This window comes from Syngnathus typhle, linkage group LG13 (assembly GCF_033458585.1).
Source record: "Syngnathus typhle isolate RoL2023-S1 ecotype Sweden linkage group LG13, RoL_Styp_1.0, whole genome shotgun sequence".
In the NCBI taxonomy this organism is placed as follows: domain Eukaryota; kingdom Metazoa; phylum Chordata; class Actinopteri; order Syngnathiformes; family Syngnathidae; genus Syngnathus; species Syngnathus typhle.
The window spans coordinates 12,684,920-12,700,531 of NC_083750.1; the positions used below are offsets into that span (position 1 = coordinate 12,684,920).

General features: G+C 45.3%; 1 protein-coding gene across 2 annotated transcripts in view; it reads right to left on the reverse strand.

Moving 5' to 3' along the window:
• pigk (phosphatidylinositol glycan anchor biosynthesis, class K) overlaps positions 1 to 15,356 on the reverse strand; it is a 41,743-nt gene extending 26,387 nt beyond the window's left edge. The window contains exons 1-12 of one of the 2 annotated variants that reach the window (XM_061296256.1): positions 15,196 to 15,355; positions 14,967 to 15,020; positions 14,803 to 14,894; positions 14,369 to 14,504; positions 14,175 to 14,286; positions 13,989 to 14,085; positions 13,260 to 13,377; positions 13,042 to 13,152; positions 12,340 to 12,512; positions 8,338 to 8,413; positions 4,219 to 4,454; positions 1,054 to 2,740 (exon numbers count right to left, since the gene is read on the reverse strand). In XM_061296256.1, the coding sequence (XP_061152240.1) occupies positions 4,338 to 4,454; positions 8,338 to 8,413; positions 12,340 to 12,512; positions 13,042 to 13,152; positions 13,260 to 13,377; positions 13,989 to 14,085; positions 14,175 to 14,286; positions 14,369 to 14,504; positions 14,803 to 14,894; positions 14,967 to 15,020; positions 15,196 to 15,264 (1,155 nt within the window). In that variant the 5' untranslated portion in view covers positions 15,265 to 15,355 and the 3' untranslated portion in view covers positions 1,054 to 2,740; positions 4,219 to 4,337. Of the gene's footprint in view, positions 1 to 301; positions 420 to 1,053; positions 2,741 to 4,218; positions 4,455 to 8,337; positions 8,414 to 12,339; positions 12,513 to 13,041; positions 13,153 to 13,259; positions 13,378 to 13,988; positions 14,086 to 14,174; positions 14,287 to 14,368; positions 14,505 to 14,802; positions 14,895 to 14,966; positions 15,021 to 15,195 lie in introns of those variants that run through there. The other variant, XM_061296257.1, reaches the window with a different exon arrangement.
• Positions 15,357 to 15,612: the final 256 nt, after the last annotated feature.

Below are 15,612 nucleotides of genomic sequence, written 5' to 3' on the forward strand. Positions count from 1 at the left end.
ACAAAATAGCCACAACCTTGTTAGTTCACGCATAAGGCAAGCACTTAAGCGCTACACTGTACGTGTGTTGTAACGATCTCCAATTCAGTATAGCCCGTAGCTACATTCTTCATATCCGCAATTGTCATTTCAGGTATGAATCTTGTCAAATCTACAATTCAAATCTTCAATTTCGGTTCGACATCTTTAAGACGGTGCCTCGGTATCCTCCAACAAAGTGTTGTGGCATGTGACCTTTCAACCTTATGATGCGTGTTCAATTCATGGAAATAGTCAAAATGGGAGTGCAGGACTTACTTACCTCCAAGAAGCAGAGGTGCTGTTGACAGTGTCAATGAGTTTGCCATTTTAAAAAAAAAAGCAGACACTCTTGACTACAGCCAGGCTATGTATGGCACAAGTCCTTCAGCGGCATTAGTCTGCCAAATACAAAACGAGCATGAAACAGGAGTTCAGAACATTCACAGATTGATTCATCAAATAGATTGCGGTATTGCTTGTTACTGGAAAGAGAAAAATAAAACAAATCAACAAATTATTCCTGGAGGGAAAAAGCCGAAAGGAAAAGAAGATTTTAAGTCTCTATGAATAAATTCAGTAAGACGTTTAAGATGACAGACTGTTCATAGAACCACTAAATCCATTTTTAAGATGGATATCATTTCAAGCAATTCATGCTTCAAGTGAGTTTTTTTTTCCCACTTCATTTTTCCACCCAACTTTTTTTGAAAAGTCATCAGTAAAAGTCATTATTGGCATAAGGAAAAAAAAAAAAATCGGTTCTACAAGGAGGGAGATGTTTGCTCAAGTTGACCTTGTCTGCCAAAATCTAATCACCATTCCTGAGCGTTTCTCCCACTGGCAAAAACAGAAGAAAAATCAACAAGGTATTAAATTCGGTGGTGCGTTAGATAAACCGTAATTTGACAGGACTTGGTGTTGACGTCTTCACAACAAGCTTATTGGTGCAACTGTCAAAATGAAATGGTATTTACTTTGATGAGTTGGCGGATTGGCTTTTGGGCAATCGATCAAGAGTCAAACAAGGACAAGTTTCTTTTTCAAATCTGCTTTATTATTAGGAATGAAGATCCTTCACAAATACAAAAGAGCAGACAAAAATCAGTAGTCAAGTCTTTAGTGCCAAAAAGACATCATAATGTTGCTGTCCAATGAAAAGCTCGTATTTCCAAGTCTGCTCACTTTTTTTCCCATTGATTGCAAACAAGTAGCTTCAGAAGTGACTTTTTAGTATTCATAACAAAGTGCAACCACCAGATGCATCTCGAAATTTAAGCATAGCCCAAATCTGTCAGCATATATGCTTATGGCAAATTTGACTTGTTTGTGAAAATCATTTTTATCACTGGATTTTCCTTGGACAGCAATAATAAACATCAGACTATCAAAATCTTTCCAAGCATAAAGACAGGCTCGGTCTCTCATTCCAAGTCAATTGAAGTCATGATGAAGCAAGCCAGAATGGCAATAATCTAGAATACATTTGGAAATAATTGACAGTACAAAGCAAATGTTCCCTGAAATGTTTCAGCTTCATTCACACAGTCAAATCTGTCATTCTTTCAATGGAGCCGGCTGACGAGGTGTGTCGGAAAAGACAGAAGCAAATTTGGAGCATCCACCGAGGCTTCTCAAAGAGCTGCTCTTCACCGTCCGCCGCAGGTTTGAAATCTTTTGGGACACACCTCGTGGCTCGCTTTACAGTCGGTCGACCGGGCAGCCCAAAAGTGGCAGAAGTTCAAACCGTTTCAGAGACAGCCAAAAACCGTACAGCGTCTTATCACCTTCGAGGGAGGGAGGGAGGGAGGGAGGGATGGAGGCAAGCAGCAGTAAGAGGAGCTTCGCCAAGTCATTAGGAAAGCTCAATATTGTCGCCTACCAGCAGTTGGAGACAAATTTGTTCTTTTAATTCAGCCATTCATCCATAATCAGGGCGCCGGCCGGCATCTTGCCAAAATGAGGCAGTAAAACATGTTGAGCTCAACCAAAAAGGGCAAGGAAGGAAGGAAGCCGTGGGAATTGGATGGCAGGAAATAATAAAGAGACAGAAAAGGAAGGCAGCCGTGCGCACGCTATTAATAATGCATAAGAAGAAAGGCACCCGGGCGGCTGATGCGGCAGCTGTCTGCTTTCAGAGAGGGCAGGCGGCCAGGCCGGGCCGGGTCGGGTCGGGTCGGGTCGGCCCGGCCCTTCAAACAACAATCAGTCCTCCCGGCAATCAGGCTGTGATGTAGTGTCAAGCCAGGAATGAAAGGGGGAAAGAGAAATGAAAAGAAAGCCCATTAGATCACAAAGGATCCATTCGGGCTGGCTGGCTGGCTGGCTTATCAGTCACTTATTGGCGGACTGCCGTCGGTCAGAGAGCTGACGGATGTTTCGACGGGGAGGGCAATTTGGTCAAAGTCGCTATTATGTCGGATTGTTATCCACGATAGGACGGGTGTAACGCGCGCCGACAGCGGAGACCTCACGTCGTCGACCCTCAGCAGCGCCAGTCGCCGCCGATCAGACGGGTTCCGTCTCATTCTTTTTCCCCCTCTCTGGCTGGACACAAAAATATGCTGAGCAGAACATCCGCTCAAAGCCATTCAATTCTTATTCAAGGACTGGCTGGAATGGCGCTAGAGAGTCCGAGTCACATCATTCCCATTTTCTCCAGATTTCACTGCCACGCTTCCCAGACCATTCAAAAAGTCAAAGCAAACACCCAGTTGAAATAGTCAAGTCAAGTCAAGTTTATTTGTATAGCCCTAAATCACAAGCAGTCTCAAAGGGCTTCACATAGACAGAAATTGACAATTATTCTCAAAGCATCCCCTGATCTTAAGCTCCCAAAAGGGCAAGGAAAAACTTAAAAACCCCTAGCAGGGGGAAAATGAGAAACCTTGAGAAGGGACCACAGATGGAAGGATCCCCCTTTCAGGATCACCAGGTTGAAATGGATGCAGAGAGGGCACAAATGATACAACATGAAAATCAATTAAATAAAAAGTGGATGTCCATGTCACAGCAGAGGGCTGCCGAAAGGAGCCCTCAATTGTCCTGGCAGTGCTCTTCGAGGAGGTTGAGCTGCAGTTCCCCTATCCTGAATTGGCCACGAGAATCCAGATAGCCGCTGTCAGCATGGGTACCACCTAACCACCTCCCCGGCCGGGGAGGGGGGAGGGAGGGGGTGGAGAGGGAGAGAAAACAAACTCCAGCCGAATCGGCCACTACAGGTTAGTTAAAGGCCATGTCATAGAAATGTGTCTTTAAACGTGTCTTAAATGTTTCTACTGAGGTAGCAGTCCTAATATCCATTGGTAGGGCATTCCAAAGCTCTGGAGCCCGAATAGAAAATGCTCTAGAGCCTGCAGACATTTTCTTAGCCCTCGGTGTCGCTAAAAGGGTAGCGTTTTGCGAACGAAGGTTACGAGACGGAACATAAGGAACAACTAGGTCGACGAGATATGAAGGCGCTAAGCCATGCAGCGATTTATAGGTTAATAGAAGAACCTTGAAGTCACATCTTAAATGGACCGGAAGCCAATGTAAGTTGGCTAGTATTGGGGTAATGTGATCAAATTTTCTTGTCCGAGAGAGCAGCCTTGCAGCGGCATTTTGTACTAACTGTAGACTTTTGATGCGGGACTTAGGAAGACCCGAAAATAGTACATTACAGTAGTCCAGGCGCGACGTGACGAACGCATGTATAATAGTTTCCGCATCACCGGTCGAAAGGATCGGACGAATCTTTGCAATATTACGAAGGTGAAAAAACGCAATTCTGGTTATATTCTTAATGTGCTTTTGAAAGGAGAGAGTTTGGTCAAATATTACCCCGAGATTAGTTACAGTATCGCTTTGAGTGATAGTACGGTTATCTATAGTTATAGCGGTTTCCTTGAATAAGTGTTGATAACGAGCTGGACCAATTATCAACATCTCAGTTTTATCTGGGTTAAGACGAAGGAAGTTGAGAGACATCCATTGCTTGATCTCCGCAAGGCACTTCTCAAGATTACAACAATCCCGCGGATCTGTCATCGATAACGGCATATATAATTGGGTGTCATCCGCATAGCATTGAAAACTAATATTATATTTACGTATTATGTCCCCAAGCGGAATCATATAAATATTAAAAAGAATTGGTCCGAGAACCGATCCCTGTGGGACACCACATGTAACATTATAGAGCTCCGAGGACGCAAATAGAAAAAAAAGGAAAACAGACAAATGTCACAGTGTCAAAACAAAGCGGCGACCGTGGCCTCGCCGTCGCGTTGCCGTACATCCCATTGAATACGGCTTGAGAAAAACAGAAGCTCTTGGTCTCAGAAGATGTGTTTGAGGTGCTTCATGCCGTACGTCTTGAAAAACACAAGCAGGATGAGGGTCCAGAGGCCAAGGATGAAGCCATCGGGGGGGTGCCAGTCTTTCTGTTTGGGCTTCTACAGTTGGTGATGGGAGGTGATAAGGGGGATGGATGGAAGAGCGGGTCGAGAAGAAGGAAGGGGGGGGGGGAATGCAGTTTAGTAGCGTAATAGTGAGCATATGTCCCCTCGTTGGGCCTACCGCTGATTGCGCCGTCATTCACAATGGCCGGACGGCCGGCCTCCCTCGCATCATGTTTGTTCCGTTCAGTAGCGGCCCATCATCATTTTGTGTACCATTATACTTTTAAATTTCCTCTCCGTATTAAAGCGCGCATGGCGAGGCGCACCATTTATATGCTAATGCGACAGCAATATTCCGCACCCCTATGAGTTAACCTCTAGAAATGGTGATGGGGAGAAATGGGAAAAAAAACATACATACACAGCGAGCAAGCACTTAAGGAGATTTTTGTTCTTACTCTCCACAGAAGCTGACATTATGGATCCCCCCCGCCCCCCCATCCACAGACTTGACAGGACAAGCTCTCGGCACGGTGTCCGTTTGGCTCCATGAGGGAGAGACAAGGGGAAGCTTTGCTGAGCTGCGAACATTGACACTGCAAATGGAGATAAAGCCAAGCTGACAGACAGGAGACCAACACGCTGAGGGAGGGACAGGACGACGCAAGGTAACGTGGAAGCTAAAGGAGTCACAATATATACACACAAAGAAATGTGCGCATTTTTTTTGTGATGACTACCAACGTTTAGCTATTTTACTGCTTTGGTTTCAGTGTGAAGGACAGATTAGGAGATGGGTCTACTTTCAAGTCTTTGACTAACAGAGCAAAAGTGTCCATCTTCCCTGAAGGAGACTGCTGATTAGATCGCAGTGATCGTGACACATTCGCTCAGCAAGACATTACGATCTGCTTCGGAAGCTTTTGGGGGGGGAAATTGCTCATATCCATCATTGGCAACATGACAAAAGAAAGGAAATGGTTCCGTTCCAGACATTAAGGAAAAAAAATGGTCATTTTGGGCTGCAACACAACGCCTGATCTTCACAGCAACGATGCTGGCAAATGACCACGGTCATCAGTAAATCTCACCAACGTTGGACAGCAAATATCGTACATTTAATTGCTCAATTGATCAAAGCCAAATCGATGGCGCTTCACTCCCTGCACGGAATGGAAATGACTTCAGGTTTGTAAGGCTGCGTGAACAACCAGATTAGAGCACGGCTGAGCGGCGGCTTGGCACTTTTAAGGTGAAGAAGGAGAGAAAAGAAAAAAAAACGACTTTGCATTGCAGACCCACTGTGGTAGCTTAACATGTCAAGCTGAAAGGAAAAGAAGATGTAGGAGCTACTGTATGATTTAAAGACGGAATTAAATCAAGTGTTCTTCAAAGTTGGAAGCCTAAATCATGAGGGGCCAATCAGCCGTATGCTAAGACCTTGGATGGCTTTAAGGAAGTCCAAATGAACGTCTATGGATGTGAATGATCAAATAATATTGGGCGTACACCACAACTTGGCTTTCGAAATAGATTTCCTTGGCCCATCGCTACGATAAGAATAGTCTAGCGTCGGATGACTTGCTATGTACTGACACGTCAGGTCTTCGCTAATGACGGAGAGCGTGTGATCGTCAGGAGAAGCTGAAGTGGAGGAAATGAGCATATATGGGAGACGGCGGCGCGCCACTGACCCAAAGTCGCATCAGCGGCGCTGCTAGCAAGAAGGCGAGGAACATATGGAGTCAGACGAGCGAAATGAGCAAGTCGTTAGCACCCGCTGAAAAGGACAAGACACTCTGGACTTCCGGGCTTTTGCAGACTGCTGACTTCTGTCAATTAATCAATCGGGCTTGCGCTTAGCACGTTGCTGCCGCTCTGCTCCTTTCTCAGGCTTTTGTGATGGGCGCTGCTGCTGTCATTGCTTATTCACTTCACTGTTTCTCTTTCGGGCTTTTGGGATGCACGCCAGTGTCATTCTTCTCTCCGCTGGCTGTCACTTCTTTGTCAGACTAATGTACATATTACATGATCTTTGATTTAATGGGGCATGAATAAAAGAAGGACAAGCACGTGGAAGAGAGGGAGGGAGGGAGGGAGGGAGGCTGCCTGCTTGGCTGCCTGGCTGCCTGCTTTGGTGACCTTCACTGATTGAAGCGTTCACTGAAGCATCTTATTACGCCGGCCGCCTCTGTGTTGCATATTCAATTGGCCGGTATAAATCAATTAATAGCAAAGCCATCAGATTGATTGGGGACAATTAACATGAGATGCTGACAGTGGTGGGAAACACGAGCGCTGCCAAGGTCGAAAACGGCTGCAAATGAGGTGGCAAAGGACTACGTCCACTTTGGAAGGAGTCTCAGCGTTTGCGACCGACGAAGGCGGCAAGGAATTCATTTCCACCGTGCGCACTCGACACCCTCAATTCTTTGGAGGCGGATTGTCAAGCCGGCGGAAGCGTAAATAACACTTTGGTAGCGGGCCAAATAATGAAAGAAAGCACAAAACGCAAGAGAGGAAGGAGTGAGTGATTTCTTTCCAGCAATGGTCGAATGGACCGAATGGGATGGGAAGAGAAGAGCGGAGTGACAGTGACAGGACATTAATCAATCGACTTTACACACACACACATTTTTTTTTCTTTTACAAAGCACACCCACGCATATTGGTTCGCTGTCAGCCATTCTGATGACTTCCCTATTTACAAGTTGGCGCATGCTCTGCCGGGCGCCGAGAAGACAATCAATGATCGCATTTGCGTTTGTCGCCACAGGCGCCAGACCCTCTTGGGCATATTGGAGACATGGAGTCAGTGCCAAGCTGGCTGACATCGCTCGAGTGCGTCTGAAGTACAAAGATGCGTCGTCGGGGGATTCTGGCCGCACGGCGACAAATCTGAAGGAGGCGGGCAAGGGGGGAGCTGTCAATAAGCTACGGGGGAGCCTGACCCTTAGTGCAGCTGGCCGGCCGGCAGGCCCAATATGAGGACCTACAACTGTAAATAGGAGTGCCAGAATATAATCAAGACTCTGTGGCAGGCAGGGGACCCCTGGGGTGATGCATTCTATAATACAGGCATGGGAAATAAATCAGAGGGAGGGAGGGAGGTAGGGAGTGTAAAATACTAAACTGGCGCTGACCAAAAGTGTCCAACAAGATGTACTATTTTCACACACACACGATTGGGAAATGAAACAAAGTATATTACTGAAAGACAGATGTGAAATTGAAGGGTGGGGCTTGGCGAATGGAGAAACGTACACAAGGCTCTGGGAGTGACGTGAAGAATCTATTGATTCTATTAATCAGACCTCACGACTGTTTTGCCTAGCAACCAACTTCAAACAGGTTTGTCAGGTCTGCTGGGAATTAAAATGAGGCGTCAACAGCTATGGTTCTTAACCGGAATTTCATTGGACCCGAGTGGTTCGGCGGGCGGGCCAGTCTCGGGGGCCAATTGCACAAAGAAAGCCCTTCAGCTCAGGTGAAACAACCAATCTGTGAGCAATACTTTGAAGATGAAGAAAAGGAACAGACTTGGTTGAGGAAGAAACCAGACCAGAGTAGAATTGCCAACGGGATTTACAGTAAATATTCATTGAATTCTGTCTCTTGAGTGAAATGTTTAGTCCTTTGAACCGTGCTTCTACGTACAAATGATGCATGTGCATTTGCCTCTGGAATGCATAGAAAAACACTTTGGCTACTTGAATGCAAAGCATGGCAAAAAAAAAAGAAGAAGCTATAACTGGTAAGAAAACACTTTGTCGCGCAAATGTTTCACAGTTGCCACCGTAGCCATGGAAATAGCACAAAGCCATTTGCCAAGGGTTGTTCTGCACAACTTTCTATGCAACCTCCAAATGAAGCGTGGACGCACTTGAAGGTGAGCTGGAGGTAAGAATGTGTGCGTCTGTCTGTGTGCGTGTCTTACCTGATGAATGATCTCGGACACTGGCAGCTGATCCACGTACGACTGCCACTCCTTTTGCTGCTCTCCGCTTTCAGAACTAAAGGAGGAAAAAAAAGCTTTTTGGGTTCGATTTTTTCGACTGGTAAGCGGCCACCCATTGGTTTGAAACGGTAGACAATTTCCTGACTTTGGAGGTGCTACCAAAAATAACTGAACCAGGACAACTGGAAATAAGACAATCATCAGACAGTAATATCCTGCCTTCGCAGGGTTCCGTGAAAAAGGCAGAAGCAGGAAATCTCTTCGACTCTTCTGTTATAGCGCCAAAGCAGTATTTCTGCGACAGACAATTTGCGCCACAATGGAAAGACTATTGTGAAAGCTAAGGTGAGATCTTTGGTTGTTTTCTTGCAGTTGCCCTTCAAAGGTAATTGCGATCAATTCCTTACAACAATACCAATTAAGTCTTGAAAAAGCAGGTTGATTGGATACTATTGGTTGACAACTTGAATGTGTAGATTTAAAAAAAAAAAAAAAATCAAGACACTATACGAGCTCAAACAATGGAAAGGGCGTCAGATAAGACAATCAATGGGGCGGCAATCAAGGCTGCATTTCATCCGCACGCAGCACTAATTAGGTCAAGTGCAACTCAACCACGAGTGCGAGCTTGTCTGCAATATTGGAGCGCTTCTAGACATTGTTTGATCTTTTCAATTGCAAATTGAGCAAGACTCGAGTCAAAGGATGACAGAGGAAAATCCAAGGTTCTCCCAGACAAAACCAAAAAGCACTTCTCCGAGCAAAAAGTGCTCTTAATAGACAAAAAGGTTGAGGAGGGCAGGGCGGGGCGTTGCGCTTGAGCCCAACGGATGGGTGGATGGATGGATGGGTGGATGGGTGGATGGATGGATGGATGGATGGATGGATGGATGGATGGATGGATGGATGGCTCCATCCACACAAGCACAGCACGGACGTCTCCCTCGGTGCCGCTAGCCGTGTCATTTTTGCTCTGTCCACTATATTCAAATGCGGTAGTCTCTTTGTGCGTACCGTGAAAAACAAGGAGGTCAAAGAGAAGTAAATGGCCGCGAGGCCAGTAGACTATGAGGCAATTCGATCGAGAGCACTTTATTGCGTATCTCTCTCAAACGGGCGGAACCTCGCTGTCTGCGCCTGCCATCTTCGGGTCAAACTAATTCTCCGCTGAGAAACTTTGGCCGACTGGGTCACAAATCAAATAAATTGATCACTTGGAAAATGAACTCGGCAAAAACCTCGTCGGGCCACCTTTCGGTCAACAGGAGATGACTAACGGCGCAAAATGTCATTACATTGTTAGGCCGAAGAAGAAGGGGCTGAACGCTCCATTAATACATCTTCTCAATCAAGTGCAATTCACTTCATGGAAGAGCAGCTTGTTGCGAGGCAAAATGGCCGCTTGGAGAGAGCTTCGATGAGAGAGGAGTGAAAGAAAGCCAGTGGCCAAAAGTGGCCCTTCATGCAGCGCAAGGTTTAATAACAGCCTGCTGACTCCACTCGTTGCCCTCTCCAGCCGACAAAAAAATCCAATCCAAAACATTTCATTGACCCGTCTGAATGGAATTGACCGTTTTGGATCAAGTCATTCCAGATCAAATTCAAAACATGTGAAATACCCTTTCATTGGTCCACCATCCATCGACCCTTCTGGTTTAAATTAGAGATGCTCAAAATATGGTGCGCAAGTTTAACAACATTTGACGTAGCATTTCATTTTGGTTGGGATCTAAAAATGATTCCCAAACTATGAATACATTACATTTCATCCCTGTCGGGCGAAACTTTGCAAGTCCAAATGTGGTCAATTTGATATTTTTTCCACAAATTGATATTATTGCAGCATTGTGCAGCAAAATGGCGCTTTTTTTTTTTTTTGTATCTTTTAGCGATATGAGGACCGCAGTGATATAGTTTCATTGAACTAACACTCCAATCGCAAATGATGGTGCACCACAAAAAAGATGCGTGTGATAAATTATCCAGCTGCACGTATCATTTAATTGGCTTGGACTGACTCGCCCACTGGTTGGAATCACATGGAGCTCTGGTGCTCCCTTCAGGGGGTGCGCCAGACAAATCCCGTGTTTAACTTTGCATTCCCTTTAATTGGCCAGACTGACTTTTCAACCCATCAGTTTAACTCAGAGATTCATAAAGTGAGGGGTGCCCTCGAGGGGGTTGCGGGAGATAAAATACCATTTAATTAGCCAGGATTGACGACCAACACACACACAGACGCAATCACGCAGGCTCACCACTACTGATTAAGATCAGGTAATCCCAAAATGTGGTGCACAAATTAAAATCAAAACATTCATGTTGAAAAGCGCTTCATTAGCCAGGTTGTGTGCGCCTTGGATACGCCATCTCTATGGCAACACATGGAGCTCCCCATTTTCATTATCTGGTTTCCCCAGGTATTGAAAGAGTTGACCTATTTAAGCATGTTTTTCTTGTCCCCAACATAAAAATAAATCTCTATTTCCCACGGGAAGGTGGCATCATTAGCCGAGTGTGCGGCGTTGCCAACATGACTTTCATTATCACTTCAATATGTAGATGAGTTTCTCAGCAGTGATACGTCTAAAAATACTCCAACAACTAACTCAAGAGTTTAAAATAAAGGTGCACCGCCGGATGAGTGCTGGGGCGCAATCATAAGCAGCCACTCAACTAATTAGCGTCCAACGTTTGTGTTTTTAATTAAAAGACTGCAGAAGTCATTTAGTGATTAAATTAATGTGTCGTAAGACTTTGCATGAAAAGCAAATGTCTGCCTCTTCACGTGCTATCCTTTTTTTTTTTTTTGGTGTGTTGATTTCAGAACACTTTGATTCACTCTCACCTTGATGATTTTATTTGGTGTCTTAAGAGGGCTGAACTGCCAATAAAACTTGGTTCTCCACAATAAGAATTGCAACAGCGTGTAGCAGAGTGTTTCTGGTCTGCATTATTGATCTGCCAGCTACTAAGCAATAGTAAAGGAGCCTTGGGAATCAAAACAGCCAAAGACTATAAAAGAGGACAAGCAAGCGCTTCTAATGACTAATTAGCCACACTAAACATTATGACTGCAAGCTTTTAGTGCTCTATTGAGTCCAACATTTGTGTGGCTGAGAGAAGTTTGTAATTTTGTGACGGCCAAAAAGCGCATTTGTGTCAAGTCTAATATTGACAATAAATTCCAATGTGTCAGCAAAGGACCGATTGTCGATAGATTGATGTGATGAGATGTGTAACCGGAGGAGTTACTGCATGGCTACTTCTGAGTTCAACGGTTACGACGCCTTCTAAGTATTTTCTGGCATTCCGCTGCCACCCGCAGGTCAGTCTTGGTACTGCGATTGACATGTGGCTTGGCCTTGAAGTAATAAGGGCTAGATTGCAGAGTCTCTCCGAGCATCGAGTGGCTTCACCCTGCAATTGTGCAACTTTCTACTTTGTGGAAAGCTAGAAAGTCAGCGTTAGAGAGAGTTAGAGTCAGTGAATGCAGAGCTGTGTTCTTCTCATGAACTGAGGGCACCTCTGACTGTCAGAATTTGGAGAGTATGCTCTGCATTGCAACCCGGACAAAACAACCAGTGAATGAAAGCCATCCAATTCAATTTGCCTTACTGCCCTTCCATTAAAAGCCAATGATAACAGCCTCTCATTAAAGTTGAAACCCAGTTTGCACTCTTTTTAATTAAAAATCAAATGGCATCGAATGATAGTATCTATTCTTTGAAGTGTATATTGATTCACAAGCACTTCATTCATTTTAAATCAATCTCGAAAACTAAATAATAACACCTTTGCTGAGGATAAGGATGGCCAGATGTGCTAGATAACAGTAGCCGAGGTACTTTGGTGCTGCTGTTTTAATTAGCAACAGAGTTCAGATGGTGAGCCGTGTGCGTATACTGAATGTGCGGGAAAAGGAAGGATCCATTTTCCAGAGGGATTTGTCATAGAGACTAGAAAGTGTGCTTGGCTTACTTGTCTTCCACCAAAATGATGGGCTGGGTCAAGTTGATGGTTTCCCTGGAGAGCTCCACCTTGCGGACGTTACCAAAGAAATCGGTGATGAGGGCGCTTCCTGGGTCTCGCAGGAACAGGTCTGTACGGTAGCCCGTAGTGGACACGCACTGGCTCTTGGGGCATATTTTGAACTGCGGGAAAACCAAAACAAGTTGGACACACTCTCCAGCACAAGTTATTCAGTACTCCGTCATCCTGTTATTCAGCTGTCAGCCACAACCCCCGAATGCATTGCCGCACGTCCGAAAAATCCGTCGCATCCATCTCAAAAAAGGCACCGGGACAAAAGTAATTAAAGGTGACAAATGGAAGTTGGGGATTATTTCTTCAGGCCATTTGATATTTGCTGGAATTGAGGGAGGGTGAAATGCGGGCGCTGCCTAGTGTGCCAAGCTAGCGCCACGAGTCAGCACAGCGTGGAGCCAATATTCGAAGCATAATGTCAAAAGGTCCACATGCATATTCGGTTCCATGTCCAGCTAGTCAAATCAGATTTGAACATGATAAAACATTAAGGCAACCCGTGTCACTCTTTGAAGAATGTCAATAGAATGAAACGAGTTTGTGCGTCACGACTGCTGCTCTTTCACTTGGCCACCAGGGGGCAGTATAATTACCACTAGTGTAAGTGATGGAGTGGCAGAAGGGAAATGAGCTCACCAGATCATTCATATTAGCTTTGCTGGTAGGGTGGATGTCTTCAAGGAACTCCAGCAGGTAGAAAGTGTAACGATCGGCCAGATGGACTCCGATGGACAAATCGGGTTGGTGCTGCGTCATGGGACAAATTGGCCACCGGTCAATCTTCCTTTGTACTTTCACAATACAGAGGTTAATAATGAGAACGTTTATTAATAGGCTCCTCGTGGGAAACCCACCGACAAGGAGTCCTCTCCAACTTGACTGCTGGCCAGAGCAATGATGTTCGGCGAGTAGAACTTCTCGTACATGGAGGCTCCCTGACAAGTATCGATGATGAAAAGCAGTTCGTTGTACCTGGCGACACACACGTCAAAAGAGAAGGTTTCATGCTCACACCCTTCAAAGCATCTTTCATTGGACCGTTGCTAAGGCAACTAAGTCTGCCACCTTATTTCCCCTCTCCCTTCACAAATAACTTTTTTTTTTTTCTCAAGAGTGGATGCAGCGGTAACCCCATGCGTCATCCAGACAAATGAACGGCTCCCTCAAGTGAGTCGATGTTTCCTTCCTTTCCGCATTAAGGAAGAAAACAACCATGAGAGGAATGCTCCTCAGTTCACTGCCGTCCGTCATTGATCTCACACACGGGACCGTTGAGTTGACTACTGAGCCCCTTTGAACAGCAGCACACTAACAAACGCTGCTCTAATGTACGCTGCATCTCTCCCTGCCATTATGTTGTGTTGAAGGAAGGATGAAGTTAGCAGTTCAGCCTAGCTTGTCCTTGGGAGCATTTCAATAGTCTGCGTGGTGAACATGCGCATTCCAGATAATACTACGTTAAGTCGTGACAATTAGGGTTCCATTATGACAACATTGCACGACATACAATATTGTATCAACAGATACTGATGTTTCATTTCTTGTGTTAAGCCAAAATGCTCTATTGACACGTCATCATTTACCTCCTTTTTTGCCACATCTGCTCAAAGGCATCCCCCAAATCCACATTGGTGATCTCTTCAAAGTCTTGGAACTTCAGGAAGCCATTGCCACCATGTCCTTTAGAAAACACACAATTACTAAACTCAACCAAAGAGTCACACTGCAGACATTCCTTTTTCTCCGTTTTTAAATGACTGCGTAATGACCCGTCAGATAAATGAGAATGTTGCTTCGGTCATCAGACAGGAGACGCTTGGAGCGCGGCGTGCTGGGCGGAAGCCTCCCTGTCAGAACCCGCAGAAAATTCTCCACAGTCACCTGGAAAATGGACCCAGCCAGAAAAGTAAAGGCGATGACGGGGCGGGAAAGGTGGCTTGAACTCGGTTTTCGCCAGACATACCTCATAACCTCGGTAGTCCACCTCCACGTCGTCGCCGTACACGTTCAGCTCCAAGCTCTTGTGGCTGAACACGGTAGCCGGCTTCGGGTTTCTGTGGTTGCAAGCCATGTCGTCTGCCAGCATCAGTACGATGTGACTGAGAGAACAAGCAAAAGGTCAAATCGACTAGAAAAGGCCATTTCGATTGTGCTCAAGCGTCGACAGACGAATCGGAGAGAATTGGAAAATGTAGTGTCGATAATAGTAATAATAATTCATTCAATTTGCATAGCGCTTTTCAAAAACCCAAAGACGCTTAAATCTACGCTTTGATCCAATCATTGCAAAAAAGCAATACGGTTGATGAGGACTTGGTGACCTGAAAATGACGTCATAGAGATGGCAAACCTTGACATGGGAACTATGCCATTTCACAATAAACTCAAGACACGCACCTATCAGGGATGCCGAGACGCTTCACGCTTCGGTACACAGACAGGGTGTTGGCCACATGACGGTAGTTGAACCAGAATCTGGACGTACACGCCTGTTAAAAGCACACGTGTATTAAGATGGCTCAGGAAATTGTCCACAACAAAGTCATCTGCGTGAAACTGACCAGAACTGCCCAATTATTGGTATGACCGCTGCTGAAGAACTGACCGGCGGACTCCTGGTTAAAAAAGAAAATGTAGAAAGACACAAGTTTGAAAATGCTGTCAGTTTCAAAGAAAGGATAAGAGGATGACAGCACGGCAAGCTAACAGGGACGCCATCTAACCGGCTAACCGCCCAAAAGAAGAAAGGGGTCAATGAATCAGGATTTAGCACAGAGCGGTGATGCTTACCGCGACATTTATGCCGTTCGTGGAAGAAAAGGTGCTCAATAAGAGAGCGAGAGTGACAAGTTTCATCATGTAGTAGTGGAGTGGAGTGAAGTGAAACTACGAAACCAGCAAGGCAAAGTGCTAGACACTCGGCGCGGTCCCGCGAGTACTTCCGGTTGAAAAGTGTCAAAATAAAAGCTTAGAACACGGTGCCTTAGCAAGTCACAAGATGATGTTGTGAAAACTCATTCTACAAGAAGCCATTTAACATCACACGCATTCAGTCGATATTGCAGAACGTGAGAATGCAAATCACTTTGTAAGAGTACTTGATATTACATTTAGTTTGTTTTCCCATTTGGAAAAAAAGTCACGTGCAATATTTGTACACTGAATATAGTGGTGAGAGTCAGGCTCGCATTTGCATCAGCAAGGAAG